At 41.9% G+C, this 22446-nt stretch overlaps 1 protein-coding gene across 1 annotated transcript in view; it reads left to right on the forward strand.

The window, feature by feature from the left end:
• Positions 1 to 21746, forward strand: part of DOK2 (docking protein 2) — a 44131-nt gene extending 22385 nt beyond the window's left edge. The window contains exons 3-5 of the mRNA XM_089658721.1: positions 7723 to 7825; positions 14996 to 15165; positions 18895 to 21746. Of these exons, the coding sequence (XP_089514847.1) occupies positions 7723 to 7825; positions 14996 to 15165; positions 18895 to 19557 (936 nt within the window). The 3' untranslated portion in view covers positions 19558 to 21746. The remainder of the gene's footprint in view (positions 1 to 7722; positions 7826 to 14995; positions 15166 to 18894) is intronic.
• Positions 21747 to 22446: the final 700 nt, after the last annotated feature.

The raw sequence follows: 22446 nt of genomic DNA on the forward strand, positions 1-22446 counted from the left end.
TCCACATTTTCACAGCTCTCACTGTGAAGAAACCTTTCCATGTTTGGAGATTACATTTCTTTTCCTCCAGACATAAAGAGTGCCCCCTTGTCCTTTGTGATGACCTCAGGGTGAATAGCTCTACACCGAGTTCACTATATGAACCACTGATGTATTTATACATGTTGATCATATCCCCCCTTAATCTCCTCTTCTCAAGAGAGAATAAATTCAGTTCCTCTAATCTTTCCTCATAGCTGAGCTCCTCCATGCCTCTTATCAGTTTGGTTGCCCTTCTCTGTACTTTCTCCAGTTCCCCAATGTTCTGAATTGGTGCCCAAAACTGAACTGCATATTCCAGATGAGGTCTTACTAATGATTTGTACAGGGGTAATATGATATCTCTCTCTCTGGAGTCTATACCTCTTTTAATACAAGAGAGGATTTTGCTCGCTTTAGAAACTGCAGCTTGGCATTGCATGCCATTATTAAGCTTGTGATCTGATAGAACCCCCAGATCCTTCTCCACCATTGATTCCCCCAGTTGTACTCCCCCTATTATGTATGTTGTATGCATATTCTTAGCCCCCGAGTTCATAACCTTATATTTATCAACATTAAACCTCATTGAATGCATGCATGATTCATTTTCTTTCATTCAACCATCTTGAATGTGTGGACGGGGGATGTTCAGTGTTTCCGGCTATATTATAAATATTATGCTTTTCCCATTTGTTTGTATTAGTTTCATGTGCATGTATTTACATATGCTTTTTCAGTTTATGTGAAGCTTATAGAGGAATTTGAGTTCCTTAGCATTGCTCTTGACAATTTAGGTGAATTTCACAATCGATTGGAGGTATTTATTGTAATTTTATTAATTTTTTCTTTCATGTGTTTTTATGCATTTATTGGTATATATAAGGTTGTGTTGGATGTCTCACACATTTATTGGATTATATAATTTTGCACATTTTTATTTAGTGCTACACACATTAGTAGTTATGCTGCACTTTTTGATATTGATTTCGATTGGTGTCTGAACACACATTGATTAGCTGCAACACAATAATAAATATTTTTTTCTGATAGTGTAGTACATGTAGCTTTCATTCAGGAAGGTCCATTTGTTCCAAAATCAAATGTTGAAAGCAAACAAAATTGTTAAGTACTTTGGAACAACATTAATCAAGTCATCGAATGTACTAAGAATTTTTATACAAATTTTTGTACAAACATTGTACAACAACCCTGTACAATACAACTGAACAACCCAAAAGAATAATTGGGACTTTATCAGCAAAGAGACATTCGTATGACTAAAATCAAGATATTTATTGTTACAATAGTTTAATAACAGCGTTTAAAAGATAAATTGGCTGACAAACATCAAACACTAAATCTCATCTCTTAAAGATACATCTCTGTTATCCCACAGACCCTACTGCATGACATAATATTCAAATGAAATGTCCAAACAGGGTGAGAGATATTTCCAACAAATCCTTCTTTAGGGGAGGGAGATTATTCCTGTCTATAAATGTGAATATCTGTTTTGGAATGCCAGTAAAGTCCTATTATTATTATTTTGGGTTGTTCTGTTGAATTCTTACATCAGTCTTTGGGCTATTTAAAAACATGTTTATTTGTCTATGTAGCCAAACATAATACACATAATATATATCCAAACATAATGCACTGTTACCTATTACACTTGACTATGGTGTGCAATAATGTTCTCACATGTGTAAAATTTAATTGTTTTATTTCCTGGACTCTATCAATATTTCACCATAAGACAGACAACAAAAGTAAATCTGGTCTGCATGTCTACATGCTTACATAGCAGATTTTTACAAACATTATTTGTATTTTACTGCTAAAATCAGCAGGAAATTCCCTCCAGCCTCATGACAATCCCCTGGAATGACAAGATTGGACTATACAGTTTAGTCTGAATCAATATAACCTTTTTTTTTTCTTTCCTGTAACAATAAGTGTTTACTGAGTTTTGAAAGCTTAAATGATGATCAAAGGGAAACAATCTAAAAAAATGCTGCAGTCTCTAAAGCAACGATAGTTAGATATGCCAATAAAGCTTTATTAAGGGGCTTTTAAAAATGTTCTTCTTTTTTTTTTTTAAACTTTATCAACAGGAGGTCTAGTTTTTCATTACTTGTATACAAAACCTCCTACAAATAAATATTATTTTATGTAAGTAATCAATATGTCAGGAGGGTTTCTAAAGTAAGTCCAGCTGTTCCTGCATGCTAGTTGGTAGCTTGTGTACAGAATTCTAGGTAGATCGAAAAGACATGGCGCACGCCTGGGCACGTAGGTTAAAGGAGGGGTTGTAGCATACATGGCAAAAAGTACAAAAGTTTGTAAGTCTTTTTCTATTCATATGATCTCTTCTCTCTCCTTTGTCCTGTCTGTCATCTGTTGTTGCTCTTTTTTTTTTCCTTTCCCATCATTCGTTGTTCTGCCCTTTCCTGTCAGGGACCCCAAACCAAAGAATCCAGACTCACAAGAAGCACCACAAAAGTTAATTGCACTGCCACTATTTACCCCACACCTTCTATTGTATCATGCCTTAATAAACAGTATAGAAATAAGCTGCTACTTGGGATTATCTTTCAGTGGTTTCTAATATAAAAATGAATTTTGTCTAGAACAGTCCTCCTAACTCTAATTTTATACACACAATGATGTGACACAAATAAAATGCATCATCATAGCTAAACCCTTTCAAGTCCTGGGGTAATCAAAAAACCAGTGACCGGACCAAATTTTGAAGCTTTGGTATTTTTTAAACAACTTTGCATGATTTTCACACCTTTGTTTAGCACATATGGGGTCCTCGGTTGGTAATATGTTTTTTTATTAACAGAAATATGGACAAAAGTGAAAAAATGTGCAATTTCAGTTTGCTTATTGGATAACATTAGGGACAGGTCAAGGCAGAGGCAGAAGAAGCATCTGCATTGGGTACCATTCTGCATGGGATGCATCTGAGATTGGAGCCTCTCCTGCCTCTGCATCACCCAGCTATGTCCTGCACTGTTCTAGGCTGAGCTCAGTCCTGCAGATTTCATCAGGAGAGGGTGTCTTTCCCTGTTTAACCAGCAGCACTCTGCTGTCAATGTGACAGCTGCCTGCTCTTTAAAGAGAGCTCTGAAGATTACGCAGGGAACGCTGTGCTCTCTCAACATGGAGCACTGTTACAGAATGTAGGCAGAAAAGAGGGAGAAAATGCCAAAGATTGGTGTGTTTGTCTTGGGTAAAAGCTTCAAATGCTACAAAAGAGACCTGAGGCACTTAGAAGAAGACCTGGGACACATGGGTGCCAGGGTCAAGGAACAACCCTCTTACCAAGCAGTCTCATTTTTACTAGTGGGGATGGTGATGTGTTCCTCCTCCAAGTCACTCAGCAGTCAGTGCAGCCCCATTTTTAGCAGTCTACACAATTTGTATACAAATTGTACACGTCCCTAAAACAGTTCAGAATTACAATCATACAAAATGTATAATAGACACAACTTTAGATAGTCAAATGCCAGAAGTACAACACAAGTTTGTGCAAAATATTTTGCCAGGTTACAATGACATATTTCCAGTGTGTGAGTATAACCTGCGCAGAGGACTGATCTATTAGACTGGCTGCTGCTAGCAAAATCACAAATGTGTACCGGTGAACAAATTTGTGAGTGCAAACATAAAAATTGCTGCGCTGCCTCTCCCAAAAACTACTTTAAATAATTCAATAAATGAATGAACTCCATACTACACAAAGGGTTCCCACAAATGTGCATGTGCTATAATGCCCTGTGGGCTGGCAATTACATCCCTCCTCTACAGTGACTAAATCTTAAATAAACCAATAAGTAAATACAAGGTGCTTAAATGACAATAGTGCACAAAAAAAATAGCACATATACAATGCAATGAAACTATGTATACAGTGAAATTGTATAAAACGATATATATATATATTAAAGTCCCAATAATTGTGCAAACATATAAAAGTTACAAAAAAATTGAAAGTTCCAAAAAAACCCCAATGAAATCCCCATCCTCACCCGGTGTGAATATTAAGTGATACAGTAGTAAATCTTCTTATCCATAGCAATTTTCTGTGTGTAGTGCTCCAATTAGTGCTCCCCCTCCAGAGCCCCACTCACCACAGATAATTGACCACCTGGAATGGTAGCTCAAATATCGCATGTGATGTTGCAGTGCTCTCCTGCAGGAAAGTTGGCCGTCTGTGTGGTCTTGACACCTCTATACACTGATGACAGACTCCATAGTGGAAACACCTCTAGATCAATTGTTTGCGACAAAACTCCTCCAGAACCTCCACAGTACTCCTCCACCACTGTAAAAACATCAAAGGGAAACTTCAATAGCTTAACACTGTATTTATTAGATAAAAAAACTATTAAAATTGCACTTACATAAAAACCATGTGTATGGCACTTTAAATCCCAGCAAAAAGCAATTCCTTTTCAGAGGACAAGTGTAGCGCTATCAAGCCCCGCTCTACATGTTTCATCATATGACGTCATCAGAAGCGCCTCACAACCAATGGACCCCAATACTCCCGTCTATGTTGTAAAGAGCCAACTATCAAAGCTCACTTATCAGTGTATGCAGCTTCACATGCAATATCCCCCTACTGTAGTTCTGCTTCAGCTCACTTGCAGTAATCTATCCAACTAGTTGTGGGGGAGCAAGGCCCAGTACATCCAGCCAGCGGTCTATTTTAAGAATCGCAGCTGGACCACCAGGCAGATCTTGGTTTTCGCATAGATTGCTAACCTACTGAAATATTCATCTACAATATTCCATTTTTCTAAACATTTAAAAAGCAAAGACTACTTTTAAAAACTGTTTTTTTTTAGTAATGAACATAGTAAATAGAATATAATAAAACTACTATATATCCATAAACAAAAAAAAAGTTTCAATTTCAGTAGCTGGAATATTGGCTAATTCAGATATTAGATGATCTCTTAAAGCATATACCCAGAAATTGTTGTTGGTTCCCATTCTGCTTTAAGATTGTTAGAACTCAGTAGGACCCATGCTGTAGCCAGTGTAGAGATTTAAAAGAGAAGTTCACCTTTCGTAACATGTTACATGTTATACTCATATTTAGGGTATAACATGTTGTGAAAGCACTGGCCCCCACTTCTAGGGTTGCCACCTCATCCCTTTAAAACAGAACACATATTTATTACATATTTATTACACAGGTTTATTACACAGTTTCTGAGGCTAGTTTAAGGTGGTAATTCAACTCACGTAGTGTCTTATCTGCATTAATCAGCCGCAGAACCTCTGTAATTAATATGTGTTCTTTTTTAAAGGGATGAGGTGGCAACCCTACCCGCTCCCCCTAGCTGTCAAATTTAAAAGGAATGTGGCCATGTGGGGCTCTGCCCGCCTGGCCATGTCACTCATTCACTGTGTTCTGTGAATGAGAAACTAGCGGCTGTGGGCTTGGTAGTTCATTGAATCTTCCTGTCAGTATATCTGCTTGCTCATACATCCAGTACGGTCAAGCAGATATACTGAGAGATCTGCAGGAGACCTTCATGGCACCAGTGACCTACTGATCACTGTGCAATGCTTTACAGGCTCCTGCAGCAAAAAAAAAAATAGTTTTTTTATCATTTTGTACCGAAAGGTGAACTTATCCTTTATTGTAACAGGCAGGACTTTTTTTCAGGGAACGCATGCACCTTCAGCACTAAATTTATGTAATGACAAGGGATGCCGGGGTGTGCTGGAGGGTCTAATGATGCTGACTGCTGGCGATCTATTGTTGCAGGGGGTCTATTGTGTTGGGGAGGTTTATTGATGCTGGTGGGAGATCTATTATTGCTGGGTAGCCATTTGTTGATGGGATGAATCTACTTTTGAGAGAGGGGTCTATTTATTGCTGATTTCTGGAGGATCTATTAATGCTGGCTGATGGGAGATCCACTGTTGCTAGGATGGATCTATTGTTGCTGGAGGGGGGGTGATAATAGGGATCTATTGTTGCTGGTGGGGGTATATTGTTTCTGGCTGCAGAGGATCTGTTTTACTGCTTTTCTTGCTATCATTAACAAATTCTGTACACATTACTTAGCACCCCAAAATGATACAGTACTTGGTTCTGTATTATCTGAAAGGGTGGTACTGGGAGGGGGTGGAACAAAGAATATTGCTCGGAGGTGGGTAGGGGGCAGGATGACTTGGAAAGGGAGTGTTCCCACATCTATTGTCTGAGAAAAAAAGCCCTTGTAACAGGTCTTAAGTTGGCTAAAGACGGATTGAAATTCCATTAGTATGTGGTGTCAGTCGTTAGTTTGACTTCTGTTGAACGAACAATTCAAAAAACTTCTGTTGATCAGCAGCTGCAGCCACTGATCTGTGTGTGCTGACTGTACTGGGTCCTGCTGTCAGAATACAATATCCTGGTGGGGAGAAGGGAGAAGGCTTCTGTAATTCATCTCACTTTTTTAATGGAGGAATGTGTTTTTTTTTTTCCTTCAGCCCGCTGGCTAAAAAAAAACAAAAAACTCATCTATGGCCAGTTTTAGTTTTGATACAAGGTGCTGTTAGAGTCAAACACAACTACTTGAACTTTTTGGAGAGTTTTACTAGTATAAACAGTTTAAACATTTGAAATACAATTAATCATCTGATAGTTTGCATCTGATTACATACCAACCAATCCTTTCTTTCCTTTTCTACATTTGGTAATTTTTGTCTATAGCACCTTTCTCCCTGGGGACTGAAAGTACTTAGAAGGTGAGATAGCCATCTTGGGCCCACTCAAAAAGTCAATGAAAAGACTAGCATGTCTTTGGAGTGAGGAAGGAAACCTACATAAGGATAGCATGCAAACTTCATGCAGGTAGTGTTCTGATTGGGATCCAAACCAAGGACCAGGGGCGGACTGGCAACTCATGGGGCCCCCGGGCAATAGGGGATCATGGGGCCCCTGTGTCCTTGCCCAAACTCAAAAAAGCCTATGAAAAAGATACCAGAGGCATCTCATGGGGCCCCCACTGACCCCGGGCCCTCGGGCAGTGCCCGAGTTTCCAAATGGTCAGTCCACCCCTGCCAAGGACCCTCATGCCTCATGCTTCAAGGCAGAAGTACTATCCACCGAGCCACTGTGCTGCTCCTTTAAAAAAAAAAGACAGTTTAGGACCCAATTCTAATTTGGGCAACATATAAAAAAAGCACCCCCCCAGCAGCAAATTCTGCCTGCTTAATTCACCCGCAGACTCATCCACCCAAAGGTACTGTACAACTATTCTTCTGGGTTGAATCATGCCCAGCCTCAATCAACCCGCTTCCTGTGAGCCCAAGGTGTCAAGGCTCTGAGCCTTCCCTTGAACCATTACTCTGTGCAGCAATTAGGATCTGCCCAGAAAAAGAAGGCGAGAGGAAAAAAGAGGGTGAAGAGGACCTGTGACATCACTGGTCTGAAGACACCAGAACAAAAGGTATGTATACAGATTTTTGAAAGGGGTGTGGGGGTACTCCAATGGGGAGTGGGGTGCAAGGAAAGGGGATTCCAAGTCAAGAGTTGGGTTTAAATTCTCATTGGTGGCTCGAGGCAACAGAGAAAGATCCTCAGTATTTGTAAGTTATTACCATTGTGGGAAAACTTTTGTTGTCAAGGTGCAGTTCTGGTTAAACAGACAAAATTCTGTGCAGTTACAAAGCTCTCTTTGATTCCAGGAACGGCGGACTCTTGAGAGGTTAGGCAGTCAGCCCTTGCCTTCAGAAAGTCTACAGCTGCAAGAAAACTCCCTCTACAGCACAAGCCAGGAGGCCGTACCAGGTAAGAATAATTCCTTCTTATAGAAATGAGAACTGGACACATCAAAGGAAAGCTTCACTTTCCTTACAAAATATCATTTATATTGCTACAAAAGTCATTTTATACTTTAATGTTAGCTTTCTGTTTCATTTGCAGCCTGGGATGTGAATTTCCTAAAACTGATGAAATGTATTTCAATTTTGTTTTTATTTTTGAATGTGGCAACAGTAAATTTTTAGTCTGGAGCTGGATCCACCTAATTGTGTAATTGGCACTCTTCCACAAAACTGCACAAAGCTTGAGGTCAAATTTCAGCATCCACAGCAATTCCTTTACATTTACTGCTATGAGATACTTGTCAAGAGTGCTATGCATTTAAAGTTATATGTTGTCGTCCCTGGTTCCTTCTTTCCCCCTTTTTCAACATGCTAATGAATTTTTCAAAGAAAACCATTATGTTTTTATTGTATACCTTAGTTTTATGCTAGTGATGTCATCACTGGGTCTCTGTGCTTCTCTCTGCAATGCAGGCAGATGATAGATGGTTGGGTCACTGGCAGGGTTCTGTACATAGCTTGCTGAAAACATGACAACACCCTGCCTCAGTGCTCCTTTGGTAATGTCCACATGTGATGATGAGCCTCAATGATTAAAGCCACTGAATTCCAAGCACAGGCAATGAGCAGTAAGGCCTGGTTCACACTATTGAAGCTCTGCGACACGTGTTTTTGGGCCAGCATCCATTTGAATGGGCTGCTGTGCTGCACCATATTTAAAACATAGCGGCAGGGAAATCACGTGGTGTTCTTGCACCATGCGATTTCCTGGCGATTCCCGCACCCGCAAATGTGCTGCATTTTTAAATGTGTAAATGAATAAAGTGCAGCGCTATAAACGCACAAATAATATGAAAATATATATATGATAATTCTAATAAAATATATAAATGCAGAATAATAAAGTGCTATTAAGTGCAATTGTGCATATAAGTGAATCAATAAATGTCCGTAATATGTCAAAGATCAAATCAGCAAAAAATAGTCCTCAGGTTGATTTGCAATACATTCAAGTGAAAAAAGTGAAGATGTGCATATATTCAAGGAGGGAATCCACCATCTCAGATGGGTGTACACTCACCAGAAATTATATGTTAGCAGGCATTAGACTATCACATCTGGGTGCAGGAACAGAGAAGCAGCTTAGGGGTTAATCCTCCAGCATCATCCATGTACAGGTGGGGCGAGTATCCCTTGTCCTGGGAAAGATAGCTCAACCACATGAGCCAGAAATGCTAATATACAGTGAGGAACAGAAGTATTTGAACACCCTGCGATTTTGCAAGTTCTCCCACTTAGAAATCATGGAGGGGTCTAAAATTCACGTTGTAGGTGCATTCCCACTCTGAGAGACAGAATTAAAAAAGAAATTCAGGAAATCACATTGTATGATTTTTAAAGAATTTATTTGTCTTGCACTGCTGAACATAAGTATTTGAACACCTGGGAAAATCATTGTTAATATTTGGCACATTTTTTGTTTGCAATTACAGAGGTCAAACGTTTCCTGTAGTTCTTGACCAGGTTTGCACACACTGCAACAGGGATTTTGGCCCACTCCTCCACACAGATCTCCTCTAGATCTGTCAGGTTTCGGGGCTGTCGCTGAGCAACACGGAGTTTCAGCTCCCTCCAAAGATGTTCTATTGGATTTAGGTCTGGAGACTGGCTAGGCCACTCCAGAACCTTGATATGCTTCTTACGGAGCCACTTCTTGGTTATCCTGGCTGTGTGCTTCGGGTGGTTGTCATGTTGGAAGACCCAGCCACGACCCATCTTCAATGCTCTGACTGAGGGAAGGAGGTTGTTGCTCTAAATCTCACAATAAATGGCCCCATTCATCCTCTCCTTAATACAGTGCAGCCGTCCTGTCCCCTTCACAGAAAAGCACCCCCAAAGCATGATGTTACCAACCCCATGCTTCACAGTAGGGATGGTGTTCTTGGGATGCAACTCACCCTTTTTCCTCCAAACACGACGAGTGAAGTTTAGACCAAAAAGTTCTACTTTGGTCTCATCTGACCACATGCCTTTCTCCCATGCCTCCTCTGGATCATCCAGATGGTCATTGGCAAACTTCAGACGGGCCGGACAGGTGATGACTTCAGCAGGGGAACCTTCCGTGCAATGCATGATTTGAAACCATGACGGCGTAGTGTTCTACCGACAGTGACCTTTGAAACTGTGGTCCCAGCTCTCTTCATGTCATTGACCAGCCCCTCCCTTGTTGTTCTGGGCTGATTCCTCACCTTTCTTATCATCAGTGATACCCCACGAGGTAAGATCTTGCATGGAGCCCCAGTCCGAGGGAGACTGACAGTCATCTTTAGCCTCTTCCATTTTCTAACAATTTCTCCAACAGTTGATCTATTTTCACCAAGCTGCTTGGCAATTGGCCCGTAGCCCTTTCCAGGCTTGTGGAGGTCCACAATTTTGTCTCTGGTGTCTTTTGACAGCTCCTTGATCTTGCCCATGGTAGTAGTTGGCGTCTGACTGTGGGGTGGACAGGTGTCTTTAAAGAGCTCAGACAGGAGCTACTAAGTTAGATTAATGAGTGGAGTAGAGGTGGACGTGTTAAAGGCACAGTAACAGGTCTTTGAGAGCCAGAATTCTTGCTGTTTCTCAGGTGTTCAAATACTTATGTTCAGCAGTGCAAGAAAAATAAATTCTTTAAAAATCATACAATGTGATTTCCTGAATTTTTTTTTTTAATTCTGTCTCTCAGAGTGGGAATGCACCTACAATGTGAATTTCAGACCCCTCCATGATTTCTAAGTGGGAGAACTTGCAAAATCGTAGGGTGTTCAAATACTTCTGTTCCTCACTGTAGTGTAGTATTTATTATTCATATATCGGTTTACATGTATTAAAAACGTTCCACGTGGAGTAAGGTAAAAAAAAACCAGGTACTAACAGGGGTGGACTGACAACTCATGGGGCCCCCGGGCAATAGGGGATCATGGGGCCCCTGTGTCCTCGCCCAAACTCAAACCACACCCAAAAAAGCCTAAGAAAAAAGGTACCAGGGGCATCTCATGGGGCCCCCTAGTGACCCTGGGCCCTCGGGCAGTGCCCGAGTTCCCAAATGGTCAGTCCGCCCCTGGGTACTAAGATGGCCGCCGCTCCGTTCCTCGGCAGCGTGACGTCAGCAATGCAGGCTCCACCCTTTTTTTTAAATGTGTGACAGTCCTATGCGTTTCTAAAAAGCAGTGCATTTTGCCTGTTGGTGAGGGAACAGGTGTGATTCCCGCAACCACCCACAATATTGTAAACCCAGCCCAATGCTTGCCATACACTGATAGATTTTTTAATTTATCATGCAGACTGGTTTAAAATAATCCTCCGGTGATGAATTCACAGTGCTGGCTACTGTAATCTGTCAGCCAGCACTGGCAGCTCTGAGAATACCTGATTAGCGGCTGCATCTGATTGGACAATATTCCAACAATATTCTGCCCAACTCTTTCTATTGAAAAATGTCAGTTTTTCAATCAAAGCATGTTGGGAGGGAGGGTGCAAACATGAAACGTATTTCATCTGGCTTATCAGGAAGGAAAATTTTGCTCAGTGTACGGACAGCTTAAAGGGAAACTTCATTCTTTCAATCAACATGGACTATTTTAACCATTTGCCCTCCAGAGGATTTGCCCCCCTTCCTGACCAGGCCATTTCTTGCAATACAGCGCTGCGTTACTTTAACTGACAATTGCGCGGTCATGCAATGCTGCACCCAAATTCAATTTACGTCCTTTTTTTCCCACAAAGAGCTTTCTTTTGGTGGTATTTGATCGCCTGTGCATTTTTTTAAATTTTTTGCACTATAAAAAAAAGTGCCAATTTCTGAGAAAAAAAAAACAATATTTGTGACTTTTTGCTATTAAACATGTCCAGTAAAAAATAAAAAAAAAAATCAAATTTCATCATAAATTTAGGCCAAAATGTATTCTGCTACACGTCTTTGCTGAAAAAAAAATCCCAATACATGTAAATTAATTGGTTTATGTGAAAGTTATAGCGTTTACAAATGGCGGTATATATACACTGGAATTCAAAATAAAATTTTTTATACTAGTAATGGTGGCAATCAGCGACTGCGGGACTACGGCGGGCATTCTGACACTGGGGGGGGGAACTGACTTACTGTCACTGACATCCCCAGTGACACCAATACAGTGATTAGTACTAATAAAAAGCACTGACACTGTACTAATGACACTGGGCAGGAAGGAGTTAATATCTGGGGCGATCAAAGGGTTAGTTGTGTGCTGTGGGTGTGCTTTACACTGTAAGCACACTGCTTTGTATGCCTCTGTTATGCAAAGGCATACAAAACAGTGTGCTGGAGCTGACGGGAGAGATCTGTATTGCTTACATACAGGTCTCTCCCCCATCCACGGTGATCACCGGGTGCTGGAGGGGAATGACAGCCGAGGCCATGCATGGCGGTGCGGGTAGGCCCCCCTACCTGAAACTGCGAGACTGCGGCGGGCATTCTGACACTGGGGGGGAACTGACTAACTGTCACTGACATCCCCAGTGACACCAATACAGTGATCAGTTCTAATAAATAGCACTGCCACTGTACTAATGACACTGGGCAGGAAGGGGTTAACATCTGGGGCGATCAAAGAGTAAACTGTGTGCTGTGGGTGTGCTTTACATTGTAAGCACACTGCTTTGTATGGCTCTGCTATGCAGAGCCATATAAAGCAGTGTGCTGGAGCTGACAGGGAAGAGATCTGTATTGTTTACATTCAGGTCTCTCCCCCATCCGTGATACACGGTGATTGCTGGGTGCTGGCGTGGAATGACAGCCGAGGCCGTGAATGGAGGTGCAGGTAGGGCCCCCTACCCGAAACTGCAAAATCGTGTATATATACGTGATTTTGCGCACCCCTGCCGCCCTGTAGCAGTATTTCTGCTTTAGGGCGGTGGGAAAGCGGTTAATCCTTACGCTGCTAACATTAGTAAATAGGAAAGTATATCATATTTACTTTTTTTTTACAATTCTTCAGTATATTCCTGGTTTCCATGCCTAGGCAAATGATGTCATACATCCCAGCAGTCTTCAAGAGGGGAGGGAGGGTCCTCAGCTCAGCCTATGCCTGAGCTAAGGGTAGATGAATTCCAGGAAGTAAATGCTACTAGGGGGAAGTTTTTAAAAATGATTTCTTCGCAAAATAATGTATGGAGACATAAATGTATGGGTGAGTTTTCTTTGAATATTAAAAATGAATTAAATAGCAATTTTGGTTTGTGGTGCTCAGATGCAGTGTAGTTCCACTTTAAAGTGATTGTTCACCCTCACTTTGTAAAACAACCCATTCAGTTTAAAATAGAAATAAAAGGCAAAACATTTGTGTATAGATATAAAAAAAATTTATAAATACCTTTTTTCCCTTTTATAAGTGATCACATTCCCTCTGTTCTCAGCTGCATAGAAGCTGGGAGAAGAGAAACAGTAGCACATCTTCGCAGTGAAAGGCTGTGCAGGGGTGTGTGTCAGGACAATTCTGATCATTGGAGGAAAGCAGACTGAGTTTCCAGCATAGCTAGAAAACTGACCACACTGTACTCTCGTGTCTAGTGCGGTCAGTTTTTTAGTAGGAAAGTAGAGGGACTGGCAGGAACACCAGGGATTTCACACAAAGGAAGCAATACAAAGAGAACAGGGTATTTTTTCAAACAAATACATAGCACAGCAGGCACATGTTAGAAATCTGAAATGTTGGGTTTACATATCCTTTAAAGCTGAGGAGGAAAGGACATCCTCCAGCCAGGCCCTACCTGAATTTCAGTGAAAGTACAATAAGCATTTTCAGTACAGGATTGCTGGCTGTACAACTGTGCCAGACTAAAGGTAAAGCTGGAGTTCAGTTTTAACCTCTTTCCATCCGGCCCATGTACATAAATAGCCGGACAGCAGTAGTGCAGGGGAAGGTTGCTGTTTATAAATGGTGCCCGCATTCACAGCCTGTGCGCACTCCCTGGGAGCACATGGCACCGTTATCTGGTGCCCACTGTTTCCAGAGGACACACGGAACACCGATCGCTGTACGGGACCTCTGTGTGAGGTCCCGATTCATGTGATCACTGGTTGGCCAATCAGTGATCACATGAATAGTAGTAAGCAAGATGTCACTTCTGACATCATTGCTTACTACTCTTGAAATCTGTGAATGATCACAGAGGTCACATGGTACAAGGCTATTCACAACAGCCTTGTACCATGTGACAAGCTGTGACCAATCACAGCTCTCACAGTATTTCTCAATGGCTGCAAGAATGCAGCCAGAGAGAAGGAGAAATGATTGCTTTTACAGCCTTTATGGATGTAAAAGCAATCAGTGTAAAAAATAAAAAAAAAATCTTCATCACTCCCCACAAGTAGTACAATGTCACCATGGTGACACTATACTGCTAGGGTGACAGTATGTTAAAAAAATAAACAAAAAAACATAAATAATAATATATAAAAAAAAAATTACATTTTTGTTTTAAAAATTATAATTTTTGGTTATAAACTAATTTGGGTTATTTTTTTTTACTAAAAATATAACTGAATAAATTTTGGTCAAGATTTATGAAGAAAGATTATTTATTTGCAAAGTTTTATTAAAAAAAAAAACACTTTTTTTTCCCAAATTTTTGGACTTATTCATTTATATAGCAAAAAAATAAAAATCTCAGTGATGAATAAATACCACCAAAATAAAGTTTTATCTGTCTCCAAAAATGCTAAAAAATTCATATGGGTACAGTGTTGCATGACCACAGAATTGTCATTCAAAGTGTGATAGCGCTGAAAGCTGAAAATTGGCCTGGGCAGGAAGGGGGTGAAAGTGTCCGGACTTGAAGTGGTTAAAGGGATGTTAGGATAAGGGGCGCAAAATGTGCACTGATCAAGATTCCATTAGACAAACCCTAATACTTAAAGCCATTGATCTTTAGAGACACTCAGGACTCTTGAACAGCATATCTTCACATTATGGTGCACTTACCTCCTAAAGTGTCCTCCTCCAGCGATATGACACCCAGCTTTCCCAAATCTTTAGTAATCATTATGAGTATGATAAGCGCTCTGAATGTTTTCTATAAGCTCTTGAAATCACCCGCATGCTGTCTGCATTCACAGGTCAATTTGCGGTGCGGGTGAGACAGACGGAAGCTTCGACTCGGTGTGGTCTCTCTGGTGTGTACACACTTGTAGCAGAAAGCAAATGCCTGTTGCTGCGAGACCGTCAGGTGGGCAATCTCCTATACAGCTGGCCTTATCCATATCTAAGAAGATTTGGGAGAGACAAGGTAAATAGTTCATTCTTTTTAAAGCAACTACATTATGGCAGAAGGGGAAGTTCCAGTTTAATTCCTTGTCCCCCGCTCTCCATTAAGGATTGGCACCTTTGGGGAGTGGGGGGTGAGTAGACACTTGAATTTGACAGGTACCCGCTCCCACATCCAGTGCGATCGCCTAAGGCAATCAGAAACGGAAGTTGTCCTCCCCCCTCCCTCCCTGTAGTCTTCTGGGACACATGACAGGTCCCAGAAGTCTACGGGGCCATTCACAAAGCGCAGTGCTACTTGTGCATTTGCAGTGGGAACCCAGCTGTGAAGCCGCAAGCTTTCACAGCCGGGTGTGCACACTAAGGATGCCAGCGCCGAGGACAGAAGACGGCCAGTGAAATCAGCTGTGGTGAGGACACCGCTGGACCGAGGGACAGGTAAGTGTCTGTACAGTTTTTGTAGCTGTTGACTTTTATTTTTTTTTAGTCAACTGGAACTCTGCTTTAAGTAAAACCAGCTTGTCTATACATGGATCGAAATTCATCCAGTCCCTGCCGAACCAGTCAAATTTTGATCCATGTTTGACTGGCTTTACAGTTAAATGATACCCATAGACATGTGCTTTTCCTTTAGTAACAAATCGATTTTCGGATAAAAATTTGATTTTCGAAGAATAGGAGTGCATAGTGAATACCAATAAATCTGAAAAAAGTTATAATGAAATTAATAAATGCATTTGTTTCATTTGGATGATGTTACATGATGTGTTAGTAGTGCGGGCCCATGGGGAACTGAATTCAATTTTCAAATTCGTTTGATAATTCAGATTTGAGTAAATTTGTGATTTTAATTGAATTTGTATTTGTCACAGTCAGTTCAGTTCCACAGTCTAATGCAATTCTTAGGTTTGAAAAAGTGTATTCCGTTGCATCCGAAATGATTGAATTCTTCCAAATAGTTTCGATATACTGTATGAATATCAAAACCACCCGAAATATATAGCAATCTTCTGAAAGATACTGCAAACTTTTTCAAATCCACCTGGATCTAACATATATAGTGAAACAAAATTCTTCAATGAACGAATGCAATGAAGCGAATAACCGGTGTGCACATGTCTAGATACCCAGCTCCACCAGTCTGGAAGAGTGAGAACATAGTGTGAGAACATAGTGAGAGCCTCTTGGGTTGGTCTCCTGTTAGAACATCACCACTGTGCCCTGCATTCACTGTTTAATGGTGTGCAGAGTGTTGCTGATGTCATCAGGTCAGTGTTACTGTTAAATATGATTTAAACTGATATCTTATAGACTTTGAGACATACCTTTTAAGGATGAAAGCATTTCCCTTCTTGCAAAAAATTAATGTGTTTAATAACAAAAACAAACTACCACAGATAAATAACAAAATGCAGATTATAAAATAATAATGTTAAGCAGTATAATTATTAAAAAACGTATTGTCCTTTCTAACTGACCAATAAAAAATGAGGATGGGGGAGGTACTGTTCCTCACTTTAACACATTAGAATTTAACTTTAGGATCAAATTAATCAAACAATATTTCATATACCAATATAGTTATACATAATGTAATGTTCTTGAATGCCCTCCTCAAAAAACTCCACTCTCTTGGCCTCTCTCCTGGTTCTCCTCCTACCTATCACAGCGCACTTCAGCATTACCTATAACTCTGTCTCCTCCTCTCCTCTTCCTCTAGGGATCCCTCAAGGTTCTGTCCTTGGACCCCTTCTCTTCTCCATCTACACCTCCTCCCTTGGTCACTTGATAAACTGCCATGGCTTTAAGTACCATCTCTATGCTAATGACACACAAATCTATCTTTCTATTCCTCACCTCACCCCTTCAATCTCCTCTCGCATTACTAACCTACTAAGTGACATATCAGCATGGATGTATCACATACCTGGTGATGGAGGCCAATGGAGAGAGGGCTTCCTTTGCGGCTAAGTTCCGGACTCCCCTGAGAGTGGGACAGCGGGAGTCAGGCCCAAAGTTGCACAGGTCGCCTGTAGGAGTGCTGGTTGGTGGTCCACTCAGAAGCACAGCTGGTACACGGAGATAGGTCTGCAGACAGGAGGTGCCTGTGTGTGGTATGCAAGCCCTTCTGGGATTTAGATGTTTACTGGGTAGTCGGTTCAAGCCAAGGTCAGGTACCAAATAGGAATCAGAGCAGACGTAGTCAGATGGGATAGCCGAGGTCACACAGGGGAGTGAGAGAGAAAGTATCCGTAAGCCAGGACGAGGTCAGATCAGGGGTAAGGCAGAGTAGACAGGTCCAGGAGCAAGCCGAGTCGGTAACAGGAAATCACGGGTCAAAGTCACAGGGAACAGGGCACGGGGAGCTAGAGATCATCCAGCAACTTGAGGAAGTGATGAGCCTCCTTATAAAGGCCGTCTGGCACCAAACTGAGGCTGATGTATCCTTCTGTGGCCATGCAGAGTACTGGCAGAAATGCCAGATCTTCCAGAACGTCTGCCTTGTACAGGACCCTGACATAATGTCTCTCCACTTCCTCAAACTCAATCTTTCCAAAATGGAGCTCATACTATTCCCTCCAGCCCTGCCCCATCCCCTGACTTCTCCATCAAGATCAATAATACAACCATCAGTCCCTCCCCTCATGCCAGGATACCAGGTGTAATCCTGGACTCCCATCTGTCCTTTCAGCTCCAAATCCAATCACTGTCCAAATCTTGTAGACTTCACCTCCTGAACATCTCCAAGATACGACCGTTCCTAACCTCTGAAACCACTAAGCAACTTATTCACTCCCTTGTTATCTCTCGACTTGACTATTGTAACTCCCTACTCATTGGCCTACCTCATCGCAGGCTATCCCCACTTCAGTCTATCACAAATGCTGCTGCCAGACTCATCCACCTTACTAAACTTTCCAGATCTGCCATCCCTCTCTGCCAATCCCTCCAATGGCTTCCCATTGCTCAACGAATAAAATTCAAAACATTAACCATAACATAGAAAGCCATTTATAACTCTGCCCCAAATTACATCATCAATCTTGCCTCCAAATACCACCCAAACCATCCTCTCCCCTCCTCCCATGACCTCCTGCTCTCTAGCACCCTTGTCTCCTCCTCTCATGCTCATCTCCAGGACTTCTCCAGAGCCACCCCAATCCTCTTGAACTCTCTACCCCAATCTATCCGACTATTGCCTACTCTTCCCACTTTTAGGCGATCTCTGAAAATCTCATCAGGGATGCCTAGCCTGCCTTCAACTAATAACAAAATCTTCTTTTTCTCCTATCAGGTCATCCTCCACAGTTATTACATTTTGTACCACCAGCCCCTCCCTATTAGATTGTAAGGTCCAAAAAGCAGGGCCCTCCTAACCCTCTTGTATTGAACTGTATTGTTGCTGTATTGTCTCCCTTTATATTGTAAAGCGCTGAGCAAACTGTTGGCGCTATATAAATCCTACATGATAATAATAATCAAGAAATTGAAAAAAAAAAATTAACAAGGAAAGCATTTATAAAGTATATGCTTTATAAACTTTTCATTTCCCAGCTTTTCACAGCCTGCATAGCTACTTACAATAAGAAGAAAAACCATCAACAACTCTGTGAATCCAGTTCAGGCTTTTGATATTTTAAGTTCCTTTTTCCTGACATTATAAAATAAGGACAATTTTATTTTGAAGTAGGAATGATGGTGATGGTTAAAGATCAAATTCACTAGCATATTCTTCTTTCTTCACCAACAGACTATGTTTTCATTTGAAGCTGGTCGTCGTTGTACTTCTGGAGAGGGAAACTTTGAATTTGAGACATCCTTTGGAAGTCAGATCTTCCAGGCCATTGAAAGTGCTATTAAAACTGGTCACAATGATGCCTCCTCACCAACTGGCCATGAACAACACCATGAGGAACTTTCCGCTGTGCCAAGGCAACCTGCCCGCTCTGCTTCTCTGATTGTAGCTCCTTCACCCCAACCCTTGTGTCCTCAGAACAAGGTGCCCACTAACCCCACCATTCCAGAGAGCGAGTATGCTGTTCCTTTTGATAAAGTGGCTCAAAACCTCTTAGCCACGGGATTTGGTGGTCTTCTTGGTCCATCAGCACAGAAGAAACCAAGAAAACCTCAGAAGCCTGAGCATATCTATGACGAACCAGAAGTTCCTGTTAATCCAGTGTATGATGAGCCAGAGGGCATTAGGGTGGATGCCTGGAAAATTCAAGCTACTGATGCCCATGAAATGGGCTATGAATATCCTTATTTACCAGGATGGGATGATTATGCAGTGCCCAGAAGTGGAGGAAAAATGGAAGGTGGAAGAGGCCAGGACGATGAAGATGAGTGGGGAACACAGGCAAGAGGGGAAAGGGAATATGACAACATTACATTACGTGGAGTTCTGGACAGCTAAGGGGAAAGACTTTTTTTTTTCCTGCTACAGAATGTTCCAGTCTCATATATGGAATATCTCATTATTGACTGAACAAAGACTGCTGGTCGCTGACTCTGATAATAGACCACAATACCACAATACAAACTGCATCTAAAGCAAAGTATTGTAGTCCTTAGATGTTGTTGCTACAATTATTTTCCTTTTACAGGCTTTTTCTTTTTTTTTTTTTAGCTGGTGATCCTGCCAGTAACACACTTCCTGACCTAGAGTGACTTTGATCTCCCACTCTACTGTACGTATGAAGGAGCAGTAGAGGACAGAACGTGTTTAGGACAAGAGAACACCTCCCACTTCTCTTCTACAGAACATAGGGAGACAATGTTATATGTCCACAGAGAGCTCAGAACAAGGTTAACCGATAACAGTCAGCAGAAACATAGCACACAGGAAGTGATCAGTTCACGGTATTTCTGGCAGGAATATGTTTTTTTGGCATATTAATGGCATATTTTACAGATCAAAAGACAGAAAATAAAGCTGACCATACACTGCAAATTTTGGTCTGTTCTTGAGGTACTGGCTGAAATTCGCTCAGTGGGTGGTCCTGCCTGCACCACTCTGACAAAAGTCAATCTAATGATCAAATTTTGTTGAACAAAGTAGCCAGCTGGAAATTTTTCCATCGAACAGCAACTGCATCTGATGTACAAGTACAGGTACAGATGCAGCTCTATGCCCCTACCTTAATATAGGCCCTGCCGACCAAAAAACAGGATGTGCACAGAAAGGAATGGGCCGACGGCAGGGACGTAGATAAGGGGGGGGGGGTGGTCTGAAACTCCCCAGAGTAGAGTTACTAACCAGCCCAGCTTACACTGGTCCGAGTGCACATTGTGCGGTAACATCATAGCACTTTGCAGCTTTTCCATCAATTTGAAGTATACTGCAAGGAGAGGGAGATGGATGAGAGGAGGATCCCATCTTGAGTGCCCTGGCCTGCACAAGACAATCTACTGTTACAAAGGTCAGTGCCTGACTTCTCCATGCCACAGAGAGAATGCCTCGCAATCTGCTGAACAAAGTCCGTAGAGGGTCACTGATGTAAAGGGAGAGTATGAACCCTAAGGTAAAAGGGGACACTGATATAAAGGTTCTCCCTTATATCAGTGTCCCTCCTTACCACAGTGTATTCACTTTGCGGATGCTAATGTAAGGGGGGGGGGCTGTGGTGACCAGAGACCCCCTTACCTCTGAATTCCCCTTTACACCTGAGTTTGCAGTGTTTCCCTTTACATCAGGGTCTGCAGAGTTCCCTCTTGCCCTGTAAGGGCAAGATGTAATGAGAAAACTCTGGAGACTCTGATGTAAGGGGGGATTCTAATATAAGGGGGGACACTGTAGACTCTCATGCAAGAGGAACTCTGCAGATCCTGATGTAAAGGGGAACGCTGTGGACTGTGATGTAAAGGGGAATTCTTCAGACTCTGATATAAGGTGGTACTCTGCAAACAATGATTTAAGGTGGGGGGAGGCTTTGGTGACCAGAGACCCCCTTACATCAGAGTTTCTCTTTACTCCAGAGTCTACAGTGTTTCCCCTTACATTATGGTCCACAGGGTTCTCCTTTACATCAGGGTCTGCAGAGTTCCCCCCTGCTGCACCATAAGGGGAAACCCTGCGGACTCTGATGTAAAGGGGAACTTTGGGGACTCTGATGTAAGGGGGGCTCTGAGAACTCTGATGTAAGGGGGAACTCTGTGGACTCTGATGTAAAGGGGAACTTTCCATAAAAAAGCCCACCAAAATCCTCAGCACCAGGCCCATGATGCTCTTAATCCAGCCCTGGGTACAATAGGGTACAATAGCCACAGTGGAAAATTCGACAATCCAAGCTGTATAGTGTGGTTTGAGTAGTTGGTTAGTTATACTGTGTATGGCCAGCTTAAGGGAAAATCATTGTTAGCATTTATACATACCCTGGAATGTTTCCAGACTTAAAAAGAAAGAGTTTACATGTGATAGCCCCAGTTACCCTCTAATATGATATGAGATATTATGAGCACATATGCTTACTATTATGCTGAATTACATGAGCACCTAAGACCACCACTTACGTTATCAATGAATGACAGTAATCATGCTTTACTGTAATTATGAATATTGTCTTATTATTTCATTTCACCATTAAAATCTTGTGCAAAACCACATTATGGTGGATAAACATGAATGTTTTTATTTTCTGTAATGGAAGAAAGTCTGAAAACTAGTTTGGTAGTATGGGAAAAGATGTTCTTCTCACTCAGGGCTTGTTCACACTGCGCACCTTTCAATGCTGTGTAGGCATTGCATTCTCTGATATCTCTCCTGCCTCAGCACTATAGCTGACCATACATTGTGCCAAATTTTGGCTGGTTCCTGATGAACTGGCCAAAATTTGTTCTGTGGGTGGCCTTGCCGACCTTGCTTTGTTTGATAAAAGGATCGCTGATCGGCTTTTGTCAAAGAAGCCTGCTGGAAAATTTTTGGATGTACAGTGGCTGCATCTAGCCACGGTATAGTGTGGATGAGTGAATCTGTTAGATCAGTGTATGGCCAGCTTAGGTTCTCTGGAAGCCCCCTCCTCTATGTCCACACCATGCTCCCTGGCAACTCCCCATCCTCTATGTTCTCTCAGGCCCGGATCTAGGGGGGTGCTGGGGTGGGCTATGCCCCCCCAGATTTTAGTTGTGCACCCCCACAGTTCTGAGAATGAATTCACAAATCCATGAGACCTGATGGGGACAGTTGATGTAAGGAGCACTCTGATGCGGACACCTGATGTAAGAGGACACTCTTATGGGGACAGTTGATGTAAGGGGGCACTCTGATGGGGACAGTTGATGTAAGGTTGACTCTGATGGGGACAGT

Source organism: Staurois parvus, unplaced genomic scaffold (genome assembly GCF_062004578.1).
Source record: "Staurois parvus isolate SC_StPar_1 unplaced genomic scaffold, SC_StPar_1.0 ptg001090l, whole genome shotgun sequence".
Lineage (NCBI taxonomy): Eukaryota > Metazoa > Chordata > Amphibia > Anura > Ranidae > Staurois > Staurois parvus.